This window comes from Zonotrichia albicollis, chromosome 4, assembly GCF_047830755.1.
Source record: "Zonotrichia albicollis isolate bZonAlb1 chromosome 4, bZonAlb1.hap1, whole genome shotgun sequence".
In the NCBI taxonomy this organism is placed as follows: Eukaryota; Metazoa; Chordata; class Aves; order Passeriformes; family Passerellidae; genus Zonotrichia; species Zonotrichia albicollis.
Genome location: NC_133822.1, coordinates 55645140 through 55660145, shown reverse-complemented (window position 1 = coordinate 55660145; position 15006 = coordinate 55645140). Strand labels below are relative to the sequence as shown.

Sequence of the window (15006 nt, the reverse complement as noted above, 5' to 3'; positions counted from 1 at the left end):
TCTCAGTAATATTCATTCTCAGTGAACAGCCCACCATTGCTGTAATAGTCCAGGAGAGACCTGCCTGCCTGGTGAATTCCTATTTAAGACCCTTTCAACACATGGATTACTTAAACAATAAAACAAATAGATCTGTCTATCTTGTGAATACATATTTAGGGCCTTTTTAACATGAGGATTAGTGAGCTGATAGCCTGTAACAGCTCCCTCCAGTGCTCTGATACTCTGCAAACACCCCTGTGTGAGCATTACAGGAGCTTGCAGCAACACAACTGGAACTCCTCCTCAATTGCTAGCACCTGAACAAACAGGTTTTTATGGAAACAGCTTCTGTGCACACAACTGCCAGCGCTGCTGATTGCTGCTGTCAGGCTCTTTTGTTTTGTTACTTGATGAATGTTTCTGCACAATGAAGCTAGATATCAGGTTGTGCTTCCTTTTTCACTTTATTTCTTACTGTGACTGGAATCTTTATATTTTGTCCTGAACTTCTTAAAATTGGAGATAAATCACAAAATGCACCTCTAGGAAATAAAAGGCAATTTTGAATTCTGCAACCACCAGACATAATTTAAAAGAGAAGGCTTCAAGAAATATGGATCCTTATACAGATATGAGTGTTGTAGTTTAGAAGAGCTGAAATGGTGGACAAGGTTTTGTCTTTCCATTGTCCTCAGACCTGACTGGTGTGGTAGGAGAAATAGGAACAAACTTGCTGTGCTGTAGATTTACAATGGAAAAAGCAGATGCTTCTCACATCACAACAAAAAAAGCAGATGCTTCTCACAACAAGTATGTGTGTGCCTGTAGCTTGTGGTTTTGGCTGCTTAGGAAGGTCTGGTTTGTGGGAACTTGGGGTGATTTGGCATTTTTTTTCCCCATTCCACCTGTTCTATCATACAAATATAAAGAGGAAAAAATGGACTCTGTTTTAAAGCTATCTTGTAAAGAAGTCTCCTGGATTAGTAAATAGTTTATTAGAGTTGTTTCAGCTGGACCTGAGGAAGCACTTATAATGGTCAGGGCTTCTAAAACCTTTCCTTGTGATTTCTTCCTGTTAACTCAGAAGAGTTCTGGGTAGGAAATGCCCGGCCTGTGACCCAGCTATTAGCTAAAAATAGAAAGGTCACAGTTGAAACAAAAAAGGGGAAAGTGGCACTGGAATATTTTTTGCTTTATTTCTCTTAATAACACTGGATAATAATTAAAAGAAAACTGAGCATGCATTTGGCATAAAACAGCATAAGATTATGTATTTTTAAAATACCCTTGAATTTACATCAGTATAATTTACCTATAGACAATAATAAACATGGAATTTCTCCCTAGCTGTGGTCAATTGTACACTGTAAATGAGCAAAGGATTGATAAAAGGAGCAGCCCTTTTCTTTCAGTTTTTCATTAGTCTTTTAAGTATTGAGGTCACTTTTCAGGTATAAATAAATTCAACAAAACCATTCTATTGAGGTTCTGCAGTGTTATGAATGTCCTGTGTTGCTACATGAATTCACAAGCGGGTGAACTAAGGACAGTTGTATTGAGAGACTTGCCAAATCAATCAGTGGCAGAACTGGCAATAAAAGCCTGAAGCCTTTAATTGTAATGCATCTCTTTTTTTGGCCATTAAATCACTCTTCTTCCTTGCTAGTCATTGGGTCATTTAGATACAAGGCAATGTCAGGGTAATTTCTGCCACAGTTGTTCACTGATTTTGAGTGTATTGCTGTATATTATCACAAAATCCTGACATTCAAAGTGAATGAATTTGCTGTCATCTCACTTCCTCTAAGTAACAAATATGCCAATTTAGGGATTTGAATTGTGTCCATGACTGCAGAGGATCATGAGAGAATGGGGAGAAAAAGACAGAAAACTGGCATGGACAAATTTATCAAGGTTATTACCATTTATTGTGTTTTAAACAGGAGAAAATATATATCAAGTCAGTGATATTCATTCTGTTTCATGATTACATAAAACAAGCTCAGGGTTACTCCTTATTTCACCTGGAAGCTAATAAAAATTCTTACTTGTTGTCAGAGCTTATGTTGTTCCAGGAAAATGAAGAAAATTGACTTTAGTTCAGCAACACTTTATTGCTGGGCAACATAACAATGTATGGAATGTGCTTTTCAGTCAGTGAAATAAGAGAAAGGTGCTGGTAATATTTTCATATTTATGGAAATCTGTGGATTATAAATCTTCTGTTTTGGAGAAATTCTTTGTTTAGACAGTTCTTACATTATGATCTCACATACTTCCATGTATGCTTTACAGTCAAAATGTTTCTAAGGGTTTTATTAATGCTATTTTTCATATGCCTTCTACTTGAATGTTCATGTAGTCTGTCTTGGAAACATGAAATCTAGCTATACAGACAAAATATGAGAGGTAATAATTTATTTCACATATTCTTTTAAAAGAAGCCTCAGTCATGTTAAGTAGTTTATTATAATATGTTGCTATTTTAAAGCTTAGATCCTAGGAAATCCTGGAGCACAGGAAGCATGGGCTGAGTCACCCTAGCAAGAGGGAACCTTTTACAATAAACTGGGCTTAAAACAAGGTTTCAGTATTATTCATGCTGGGCTTTCAGAGGAGAAATCAAAAAAAAAAAAAAGCGGGAGAGGCCTTTTCTCTGGGAGTTTGCTTTTTTATTTAATGAGGGATCTCTTCAAAGAGAATGTGATAGTCATTCCTAGAGGGCATGGTTTGGTGAGCTGGAATACAGGTGAAACTGTATTGTGCATCAAAAAGTAGAAGATGAGCTTGCTTTGTATTTCATCTCATGATTTTATCAATCTGCACAAGTGTGTGTTAGGGGGCAGAGGGCATTCCATGTGCAACAGAAGTTTGAACAGCTGAAACTCAGCATGGATGTGGTGCCCATAGACCTCGCTTTGGTGCCAGGAAATCAAAATGTGTTTTGAAAGTAATTTCTTATTGCTTCATGTGCTTGATTTATAGGCACACGTATGTGATTAAAGTGTGCATATTTTAACTGTACATATTTTAATGTGTGTGTACCTCAAGGTAAACAAAACCATAGATGGGATGGAATTGTAATAGTACTTTCTAAGAATTTCTAAGTTCAACTTAAAAATTAGCTTTTTCATAGTATTTTGCCTTTACTGTGTCTGAAAAGCATAAACTGAATTACAGGAAGGTATATTTCTCACAAATGTAATTGAAAAACTACATTTTCACTTGATTTCAATTAATATCCCAAAACAGCCTTCACACAGTTGTAGATCTAGGCTGTCCATACACATGGAGTTGTAACTGGGTAAGAGTTTGAATCTGCAGCTATGTGTTCCACTGTCCAGATAAATGCTTGCTGCAGCAGATGTTGGCACATCTGTTATGCCTCCCCATTTCGATTGGCTGCCTGGGTGTTTAGAAAGTGCTGATGAGGCAGATAAATCTTCTGACACATTTCAGGCCCAAAGCAGGCAGGCAGCAGTAACAATGATGTTTACAGAGCCAAGTACTCAGCAGTAGCATTTTAAAATACAGCAAATATAAAGTATGGTTTTACCTGCACTAGGTGAAATTTATTGTATTGTATTGGTTTAATTTATTATTTCATTTACTATATTGTGAAAGCTAATTATTCTAAGTGATTTTCAGCTGAACTGCAGCTGACTCCCCTTAAATCTTTGGACTTTGTGTATCTAAGGTATATTGTCTAGAAGAAGGTGCTTGCTGCAGTTTAGAAAGAACAATAAGATATGAAGATGTTCTTTATTAGACTTAAGGGAATGGGAAACCAGAAACAGCTGGGGTAGATGGGTTTTTTGGAAGGGGAGCAGCTATCATCTGGGGACCTGAAGTTCTGACCTTATCAGAATTCTTACTTTCAACAGGTTTTCTTCTACCCAATGAAGTGTGTCAGATTTGAATGTTTTTGTACCATTAGGGCGTGGAAAACTCCAGAGTATCAAAGAGGACATTCATGGACACAGAGCATATATCTGACAGTCTCTGGTGTGGAGACTGCTTTCCAAGTACAGAGAGCTTTTGCACGTCTTGGATCCCTTCCAGACCTTAATCTCCAACACAATGAATGATAAACAGAAATGTAGAAGTCACTGTAAAGATTTTAGCACTGATGTCATGAGCTAAGATTGTTTCATTCCCTTCTGTAGACATTACCACTAAATTTTCCAAATGGCCTTCAATTACCCCTATTTGAGGCAAATCCAGAAATTTCAGTGAACCTGTTGTAGAGGAGCAAAGAATTGGATGCTGATTATACAGCTGATATAGTTACAGTCTATAACTTGTAGTTGTAGTTACAGTCTACAGCTTCTTAGGACAACTCTTCCAGTCTTTATCTATCCTCATAGTAAGAAGCACTTCCCTAAATATCTAACTGGAATTTCCCAAGTAACAGCTGATGTCTGTTGTCTCATGTGGCTGTCACAATGCATCTCAAAGAGTCTGGTTCTGACTTCTCTGGACTCTTGCATTTGATGTCTGAAGGAAGCAACAATATCTCCTTATTGAGTAGGTGAGTTCTCTTCAAAAGGCTAATCAAATGCAGTTCTCCCAGCTTTCCCTTTTTGGAGATGTAATCCAGCCCTCTAATTAGGTAATGGACTTCTAGTCAGATATGGAGTACTGTATTCTTACCTGAAAACCAAGAAGAGGTCCATTACAACATTTTACATCAGAGCCATTTCCACTGGAAAACAGATGTGGGAGCAAATTCTGGAAATCCCCAAAAAGAAAAGAAAATTGAACTGGTTAAGTTTGTTGGGTTTGTTTCCCCCACCCTCAAGGAGCAAAAACCAATGTGACAGGTTAGCATGTTCACACACACTGCACGATAGAATAGTTACTACTCCAATCTCCTTATCTTATTTTAACATAAGGTTCACTTTCTGCCTTGTCTGGGCCATTCCCACCTACTTTGTTTAATGAGAAGAAAGTGACAATGTAGGATCTGAGATCAGTGAAAAAGAAACACTTCACTGCATATTATCAGTTAGCTCATTATATTTTAACCTTCTCTTGTATCCTTGCAAATTCACATTTCTATTGAGGAAAACACCAATAGCAAGGACCAAAGTTGACTCCTGAAAAATACTGCATATAGCATTTCATCATGGATCTCTCTGCTCAGAAAGCAAGTATGCATGGTTTTCCCAGATACGCAACATACTAGAAGGGATGTTGGGTCTCAAGCAGGGGAAAATATATATACATTCTTATCACAGGAAAATATAGGTATGTAGTTAAGTATCTCTAATAAGTTAGCATTCATACTGCACCATGGGAAAGGAACAGAAGTAAAGAGGACAAATAGGAAGGTGGAAGAATCAGGGAGAAAAGTAAGATCATGGCTTGTTTGAAAGAAGACAGTGGATATTTTACTTTCCAATAAGTGATCATCCAGACAATAGGGGAAAATTGTTTTTCAATAGCATTTAGAGTATTTTAGGCTTAATATTTCTCATAAGTGTTGATTTTTTGGATTTGTCATTTTGGAATGTGAAGATTTGGTATCATGCACACTAGCTAAGCTTCAAGAGAAGGTTTGTGATTTCCTGGAGGATACACTGTCAGCTGTTGACCCTTTAACAGCCAGGAAGCCTGTAATTGGTAAAGGATTTTTTTGCTTCTTTGACTTCCATATGACATGCACTCACTCCAAAGTCCGCCATGTGTCTTTAAGCTAAAATATCTTTTAAATGCAAGTCAGACAGGCCACACAAGGTCTGCCAGGCCCACAGACTTAGAGGTGTTCATCTCATCCTCATATGCTCCAGACCCTTCCTCCCACTGCAACACTGAATTTGTTCATAGCACAGTGATCACAGGCTTCTCATATTTGTAGTCCAGCTCCATCATTCCTCCAGCCCAACCAGTTGCCCCATCTGCTCCATGACTGCTATCCCCCCATTCCTCACTCCAAGAGGGTCCAGCTAACACCAGGGTGTCCTCCTCCTCCCACTCATGGCCAGCAGGCTGTTACTGGTCATCACACATCAGACTGCTGAATACTCACTGGCAGGCCTAAGTTCATCCATTGTTTGATCTTTCACACAGAAGTGTAATGCACACCAAAAATTTTCACTCCAGAGCTGCAGGGTGAGAGTGAATTCCCACATCCATTGGAGTTTCTTTATTATCAAAGTATTCAGCAGCAGCAGGGCCAAATTCTGCTCCCCCAGAACAATGATATTTAATTAATAGGTAGCTATATTTAAGCATATTAATTCTGGGGTTTTCTGCTAGTTTTTTCTTTTTCTCCTTTTGTTCTCTTTTGTTTTGTTTTCTAACACTGGTATCATTGTCTACAGCATCCTGCCATCCCAGAGCATTCTTTGTCTGGACACAAAAGAGCATGTGGCTCTAAGAGTAGCTATAAAGCAGGGATCAGTAGGAAAGTGGGTTTATTTTTAAGTATTTCTCATACTACATTGTGTTTGGGTTTGGATTATGCATTTGAAAAATGCTTGCTGATATTTCTACTTTCTGCTTTGATGTAAACAAATCTTGTGGCAGAGATTCTTAAATCTAAACCAGACTTTTAAAAAGGAGGATTATATGAGACATCAGCCTATAAGGTAAAGCCCCCACCCCTTGGACTGAGCATTGTTTTTCCCCACCATGTGGAATGGAGATAACCCTCTGTTTCTTTGTGGTAAGCTGCCAACCAAATCCATTCTGGCAAATCTGACACCCAATGTGATTTGTCCTTTTCGATGCTGTTTATGAGAAGTCAGGACAGTCTTCTGTCAAAATTGATAAGTGGGAAGACACCAGGGAATGCAATTTTATTTGTAACAGCACAGCTGCCAGCAGTTCCAACTTGTTTACATCTAGGCTGGCTCTGTTTTGCTCCATAGCTTTTCTATTTCCATCCAAATAGCCCCCAAGTACATCGTGGATGTACCAGTCTGTGTGAAAGCTGAATAGCAGAACATACTGGGACTGTTAGAGGGAGGAAAAATAATTTATTTCTTTAGGTTATTTTTACAACTTGAGAATGTCAGTAATTTTAAAAGTGAAACACTGAACTCGACCAAATCTCCATAGACATTTACAGAATGGGTTCTAAAACTGATGTATAATGTGCTAAAATCCTGCAGTGTTTGTAACCTTCCATGGTGAAGATAGCAGAGCAGTTAAGAGCTTTGCTTTTCTGACAGAGGAATTGTTTTTCTTGTAAAAGTGGCTAGTGTTTGTAAATTAAATCCTCTGCAAGCTTTTAAATACAAGTTTATTCATTGTGGAAAGAATGTGATAGGACCCTGCAGTGACCTGTGAAGGGGAGGGCTGTTTCATTGCACTCTGTTTCACACTGAATACTTCTGGAACATAGCCTTCAATTAGCATGTGTTACAAAGACATTAATGTATTTCCTGGAAAATCCCTTTGACAGGAGAGCATAACTCTTGCTGATGTTAGGATAGTTCTGAGGTCTAGGATGCCTTTGTTTGCCTGCAGTATTGCTTGCCTGCTGTCTGGAAGCCCCAGAATTCCAGGCGGTTTTGATCTTTTTTTTATTGGCACACTTAAGGAAGCTGCAGTGATAGGCAGTTCCTCTATACAGGCTCTCCTGTGAGCTGTTTCTTTAGAGCAGCTCACCCTAAACACTCAGTTGTCATGGAGGTAAAGTGAGAGAAGGGCTTTATGTTAGACTGATCTGTCTTATGACAGAAGAGCTTTTCTAGAAACTGAAAATTCTTGTTTCCTTTTGCCATTTCTTTTTGCATTTATGAATAAATAGGTAGTCTATGTGGTTTTGTCATTAAAAGTTAGTGAAATCCAGAGATGGCTGCAAATGTCATTACTCTGATTATGAGGATTGTGGGGTGATCTGACATTTTCACCTTCTCATTATAAGCATATACCCTGTCACTATGTTTTCAAGATTTGTAATCATGCTCTTAAATTAACTGTTAGATGATTGCCAGGAAAGATTTTCTGCAGTGTAACTGGCCTGCCTGGCATGCATTTGCATACAGATATATAAGCACTGCACAGGTGTAGAAGTACTGCAGTGCCTATATAGTCATATACCAAAGTTTGTACACATAGACACATGCACATGCAGGTAAAGAATTAAATATTCAACATCCACCCCAACCCTGAAAGTGAAATAGCTACCTTAGTATGAAATTGTTTTGTTAAATATACAGCAGAGGCATCATAGACTCTCTTCATCTAAACAAAGATAGGTAGTCCATAGAAAAAAGATCACAGTAAAATAGATTGTTTTGATGAATTCTACCAATGCTAGGATTTACATCTCTTTTTTCTGAGTTTCTTCAGATTACTTCTGGTCACCATTGAAGATATAACCTCTAAAAAAAGCCATGCTCAGTGTTGTAAGCGTGATTTGAGTTATGAGACACAATACCTGTTTGAAACACTGTCTGTTTAAAGTGTGTATCTTACCCATTGTACACACCCTGATCATTTCTACATGACACTCACAGCTCCTGCACAGTACAAATTTGAGATGAAATAAACTGTGCTTTAAAGTGAAGTCTAAAGAATCACATTTATTCTGCTGCTGATGTTTGTTTTGCTACAAGCCCTCTGTTTTACACGCTCTCATTTGCAATGCATGATTTTATGTGACATGTAATACCATTATCATCTCTTTTGAATTTGAGATGAATTTTTTCTATTTAGTAGTTCCACTGTTAGCCCTCCTAGGGCTTCATTAGATTGAACTGTTCCTGTATGAAGAGTTAAGGTTCTGTTTGTATTATTTTTATTTCATGAGCAGAATTACTTGCCAGTGATGATGAGTGTGTGGCATTATGAAAATTAAATATAATACAAAGTAGCAAAGTAAATGACCGGTGATTTAGCAGCCTGGAAAAGGTAAATCCTTCAGGTCAGGTGGAGGAAAAGACCAAGAAAGTGAATGCTATTAGCAAAATCTGCCAGGTTCCTGGCTCTTTGAAGCCCTGTCTGATAATGATCCCAATGCTTGCATCATTGAGATGCAAGATAAGTGATGAGACAAGAACTGCAGAGTTGGAATTACTAAACACTTTTATGAGACTGAGACTGACCTTTTCTTAGTTTCCATAGTTTACAGAAACTAAAAAGAAGCTGAAAAAAATTGTCTTACTTACAGAAACTTCATATAGTAACTGTGACAGAAAGTGTGAAACGCAGGCAAAATTCAGCTGGAGGTTGGTCTCACCCATAAAGGTGCAGAATCAAGATGATACTGCAGAATGAATCTTAATTTTAAGGTGTGTAATCCACATAGTCCCTTAGCTCTTCTGTTTGAGGCCTCAGAAGACTGGCACTAGCTCAGACAGATGAGGATTTTTTTTCAGTGTAACTAATTTATTAAAATAAGTCTGACTTTAATGCACTTTCTCAGTTAATTCCTTATTGAGCTATTCTGTAAGTACTCTGATCTCGGCCTTTTGTGCTTCCTTCATTCAATTACTCATTCTGTCAATTATACCATTAGCAAGATGAACAGTAAAAGCAGCTTGTCAGCAATTGCTACAGGTAACAAGGAAAAGCAAAGACACAAGTAACTATTCTTTTCTTATTTTGCTTTATTATTTTGGTGTTGTTTTTTCTTAAAATGTGCACTAGACACTATGCTTCTCCACTTTGGATCATCAGATATTGGGCCCCTTGTTCCATTCAGTAAGCCTTGATTTCTTCTGAAAGGGCTGTGGCACAGAATAACTTGCCTGACACAAGACACTGCTTTACAGGTAAACAAGGACATAATCAAAAAACCTGTAAGCTAAACCTTTGTGTATTTTAACATTTCCAGACTCTTAGGTCATCTCACCATGAGGTAAATTGTATAAAGAGTTTGGAGCTCTGCCTGGTGGTGGACTGTTAAGGGGTAAAACATAAAGGTGGTTTATTTCATGGGATTGTTTCAGAATCTGCACATGACCACTTACTTAGCTGTGGGCAGTAACTCACTTATTAGTGGTAAGTGCATCGTTCTGGGTGGCTACAAAGATAATATTTTCTTTTCTGGGTTTTTTTTTTCCCTTGATATTGCAATAATATCAGCTAGTAAGAATTATAATCTGGGTTTGATCCAAAAGGTACCAGTAATCCTTCACTGATACAGAAAAATTGCTGAACCCACAGACATGTCCATAGAGTGCGTCTGTTGGAATTCTTTTGCCTTAAAACACCATTACATTACTGTGGGCTTTGTAAATTGAACTTGACAGCCATATTTCAAACATTTTAGAATTAAGATAAAGCGTCACTGAACTGCATTGTTTGTTTCACCACACAAGGAGTTTTTCAGATTGGCAGCACTTTTTCTTTCTGCTGATGGAGTAGGAATCCTTCTGCAATATGCTGTGGTGATTTCCTTTTCTAAAGCCTGTGTGTGTCCTGCTGTGTTGGCTCTTAATTTAAAACCTGGTTTTTTCATACTTGTAAACAGCAAAGTTTCCCTCTCACTCCTGTCTTTTTTTCTTCCCCTCTATTTAGGAGTGTTGTTTGAACTGGAGAGGGAAGAAAGAGGAAAGAGTCTTTAGGTTTTATAGGCTAGACTATACTGATCTTTTCCTCTAAAGACAATGGAGCTAAATAGAATGAATAGATTCTAGTTAATGCTTAGAAATGAAATAGTTGACTGTATCACAAACTGAAAATATTTAGGATCTTCTGTTTTGCCATGTCACAAAAATATAAACTTTGAACTAGGAGTAACAGGTTCTGTTACACTGAGGAGTACCACTAATTAAAATTAATTTGTTTTTTGACTATTAATTTTTTTGTCTCAATGGCAAGATAATATTCTCATTGTAATGAGGAGTTTAATGTTAACTGATCATACAATGTCCATTTAGGAATAATACTGTTGTGTTTGGATTTGATGCTTCCCCTTCTAGTGGCAGAGTTCATTGGACCCATTACTCTGGATACTTTATGGGTGAGGAAAGCTCAGTAGCTGTGACAGTTTTGATAGTCTGTCTACGTCTTTTGAATGGATTCAGCAATTGCTGGAAAGGCAGATGGGGATTTTTTAGAAGGATGTAGAATATTTGTAGTATTCCTACAGTGCTTTTCAAATGCTCTGCAATCATTCATTCTTTAATGTGCTGCTACTCTGGTAGTGTTTTTCTACTTATAGATAAGGAAAAAATTTATGGCAAAACACTTTAAAGTATTGTCTTTACTGTGAAAATGCACTGAATTTTTGTTCTGGCCACTCAGAGAAAAAAAAAGCAGCAAGGTGAAGATTTAGCCATTTGGTATTGATTTCTGTCACTTGGCAGCAAAGTACTCTTCAAAGTGTTGAGAGGTGTTGCCCCCAGTGTGCCCAAAGAGGGGAAGGCTGTCATCTCCTGAGGTCTTCCTGAGCTTCAGTCCCTCTCCTCCCACCATCTGTCTGTCAGCACTATTCATCAATGTCCAAATACTATTTCTCATAGATTTTGAAAATGCTGAGTCTTGAACACTGGCAGTTCAGTCCCTACATGCACACAGAGAAAAGCCAAAGAGAAAGCAACTGTGTGTGTGTGCGTGCGCACATGCATACATATTTCAAAAAATATTTCAGAGAAGAAAATTATTTGCAAATTCATTACTGCTGCCAAACATACTGTTTCTTCAGTTGAAAACCAGTTGTGAGGAGAAAAACTCCACAGCACTATAAAGCATCTGTTGCAAATTACTATGTCAAATGTATTTGACTGTGATAGTTCTGATTCTCTAGTGTTTCACTTGCTGCTCTTCCATTGAAATTGTTTCATACGTGCTTATTACTCAGGCTTAGCAGATTAGTGGGCTTTTGCTCTGAGAGATGATTTACTATTTCGTGCAAAGTGGTTTTAAATTTTCCTAAAATATGTTTCAACTCTGGTTTGTTAGCTTGTGACCAGGATGAATAGTGTTTCCTGTAAAAAAAGAGATGCCATGAGGTTAGTAGTGCAGATGAGCCATGGGCCAAAGGAAGTTACCTGGAAAGACTTCCAGTGCAAAGCAACAGACCTTACTCACCTTCTCCCTCATGCTGAATGAGATATCACTTGAGTATGTACTTGAGTATGGCATCTATACTGAAAAACAAGAAATGGTTGTTGGGGACTTAGTATTACTAAGTGCCAGGATCTCAGTTGTAGGTATCTACAGCTTCTCTGCAGCCACAGCCATGTGCAGTCATCAGAGTACACCCCATATAATCATTTAGGAAAGAGATAGTCCAGGACTACCAAGTACTAACCTCAGCTCTCAGATCTGTTACTGGGCAGAGAAGTGAGAGGTGTGGTAGCTGAGGTACTGTGTGCAGCCAGGGCTATTGCAGCCCGGCCAGAGGACATTAGTCACTGTTACTTGTCATCAGCTGCTTCCCTGAGCTGGTTTTGGCAAATCTCTTGTACACACAGCATGAAGCCTCTAGGCTCATCCTCATTTTCCTTTGCCCTTTCATGCCCTAAATGGTTGATTTTTTCTGCTCATTGAGCCAGCACACTAAGAGAATCCGGCCTGAAATATTGGTACAGTTTTGTAGCAGTATTTTGAGTCGAAATATCCACGAGAATTTTAAGGTCATTCACATCTGAAGAAATTGTGTTCAGAGCAGTCCTTGGGGCCCCTGTCCACCCTCAGCTTGGGGATACAAGAGGTTATGCCAGCAGGACAATGAAAGTTAATAGATTTCAGCTTGTGCACAGCTCCCTGTTTGCCTTGATTTAAAGGTCCCAGTTTCAATCCTTTATGGTGTATGTAGGTTTCCTTATAGGCCTCCAAGGGACCACAAACTTCTTTATTCCTTAAAAGTATACCTTGTTGCTGTAATTGAAACCATTTTGTTACTGTAATTTCTCCCTAATATTACAGTTCTAGTCAAGTGGTCTTTCCCTCTGGAGGCATCAATTACTATGGGTTTTGAATAGGCCTCCTTCCAGTACACATCCTTTTGCTCCCAATGCCAAAATCAGGTCACTGCAATTCTCTTCCCTAATAAAACATGCTTCTGTGTTTCTTCCTTCAAACCCAATGTGTAATGTGTACAGATGAATAAGTCCACTCCTTACCACCCTATGTAGAACTCCTGCCATATGTAAGAAAAACTAAATACTACAGAATTCATGAGTCTTTTCTACATTTTATTTGTTTTCATGAAGACACGGAATATCCAAAGTCCAGAGAGAAGCTTCTAGGATTTGTGCAGGTAGTGAACCTGTGTAGATTTGAATTCTCATGAGGGAGTAGGGGAACAAGCCATAGCAGTGCACTTTGTAAAAGATCTTCAGCTGAAATGAAAACATCACGAGCCTCGTTGGCTAACCCATGTGTGTGAAATACGCGTTTTTCTGTAAGTTGAGCTTTTTTGACAACTGGGCCCTACAACTTACTGGATTCAGTAGTGGATCCTCACTGCTCTGCACCCAATGCCTTTTTGTAGATTAGTCTGTATGACATGTCTGGGAATGGGGGGGAATAGGCTTTGTATCACAGAGAACTCTGTATCTGAGAACTGAAGCAAAGGTTGGTCTCTCTCTCCTTTTATTGCATAGCCACAGAAGCAGAAGTTGTCAGGGTCCAAATGTGACCTGAAGACTCTCTTTACGTACAAACACCAACCAAAGATTCCTACTTGAAACCAAGCTAATACTCTGTGTTATTGGGTTCATCCTGCTTTATTACAATGATCTGTTTCACAGTGTTCAAACCAAGTGCAGCTTTGCCTTTTTGTGAATGGTTCCCCTATGAAACTCTAAAGATGCTTAACTCAGATTGGTGTATGTAATAGTTATCACTCTACCATCTGCCCAAAAACTTGCACTTTTCATGAGATGGCACTGCTGGGACATCTGGCACTAAAAATATGTTTTTTGCATCATCTCACAATTGAGGAAGATGCCACTGCTGTTTAGCTCCGCAGGAGATTCCTTGAAGCATCTTTCTGTTATCTAACAGCTTCTGCAATGAAGCACCAGTACACTGGCCAGGGAAGGAATTATACCATTAATGGAAGCCTGTACTTCTGCTTTATGGCTTGGATTGCTGTCAGAAGGGAGTGGCACTTCTGTGATGGATTGATTGATGGTATCCAGTCTGTCTTACATGCTATAAATCAGCTATTGTGATGTGACTAGAAGGACTATGTAATCTATTATAAGTCAGCTTCTATTACCCAGAAGTCAAAGGCCTGCAAAATCAATGCACAGCTATATTTCTCAAAGTTTGGCATGTCTTACCAAACAGTTTCTGTATAGCTTGAACTTGCATTGTGCTGGGATTTCCTTCTTAATTAATGGAATAATTTCTCCCTTAAAGATCCATCTGTAACATTGTGTCTCAAGATTGAGCAGGATGAGTAGGTCATACCCCACGAATATCTGAGCAGCTTGGTGCTCCCTTGTGCTGTGCAGTTCTTTCCACCCTTGGCAAGAGCCGCCGCAAAAGCCTGTGAATTTTCTTGTAGGAGGTGGAGCTGTGCCGCATTGGCAGCCAGGAGAAGCTGGGGCTGACTGTCTGCTACAGAACCGATGATGAGGAGGACACGGGAATCTATGTCAGTGAGGTAAGGACATGGCACTGGGAGCAGCATGGGAGAGGTTCATGGAGGGGTACACGTGCCAGGGAATCAACGTGAAAGTGCTCTTAGACAGGAGCCCAGAAGTGTTGGTCATCGACCAGCTCATGTCACTCTCAATTCATTTAGATTATCATGTTGCCCAAGCAGAGTAATAATTACTAGTGGGCTTCTTTAGTGTGCCTTCAACTACAACATTGTAGTTAGTAAAGCAGTCTGAGAATGGTCTGAATCTTAAAAGAAATGTGCCCTTATGATGGAGATCAGGCAGAGCTTTTGAGGAGAAAAGTGCCTTCTCGACAGCCCTGCTTGCATTCTCCCTCTGCCACAGCCTCAGTAATACTAAAAGTGGTCAATCATTATTGTATTATTTTTGTGTATGTTACAATTGTGGTACACACAGACATACCAGAGATGGGTAGAGGGAGTAGCTTGAGAGATTAATAATATGCTAGAAAACCAAAATATAGAATTCTAAATATTGAGGTGGG

General features: G+C 38.8%; 1 protein-coding gene across 3 annotated transcripts in view; it reads left to right on the top strand.

Annotated features, from left to right (window-relative positions):
- PDZRN4 (PDZ domain containing ring finger 4) overlaps nt 1–15006 on the top strand; it is a 228605-nt gene that overhangs the window by 197307 nt on the left and 16292 nt on the right. For all 3 annotated transcript variants that reach the window (XM_074539849.1, XM_074539848.1, XM_074539850.1), the window contains one exon: nt 14405–14503. In XM_074539849.1, coding sequence (XP_074395950.1) covers nt 14405–14503 — 99 coding nt within the window. The remainder of the gene's footprint in view (nt 1–14404; nt 14504–15006) is intronic.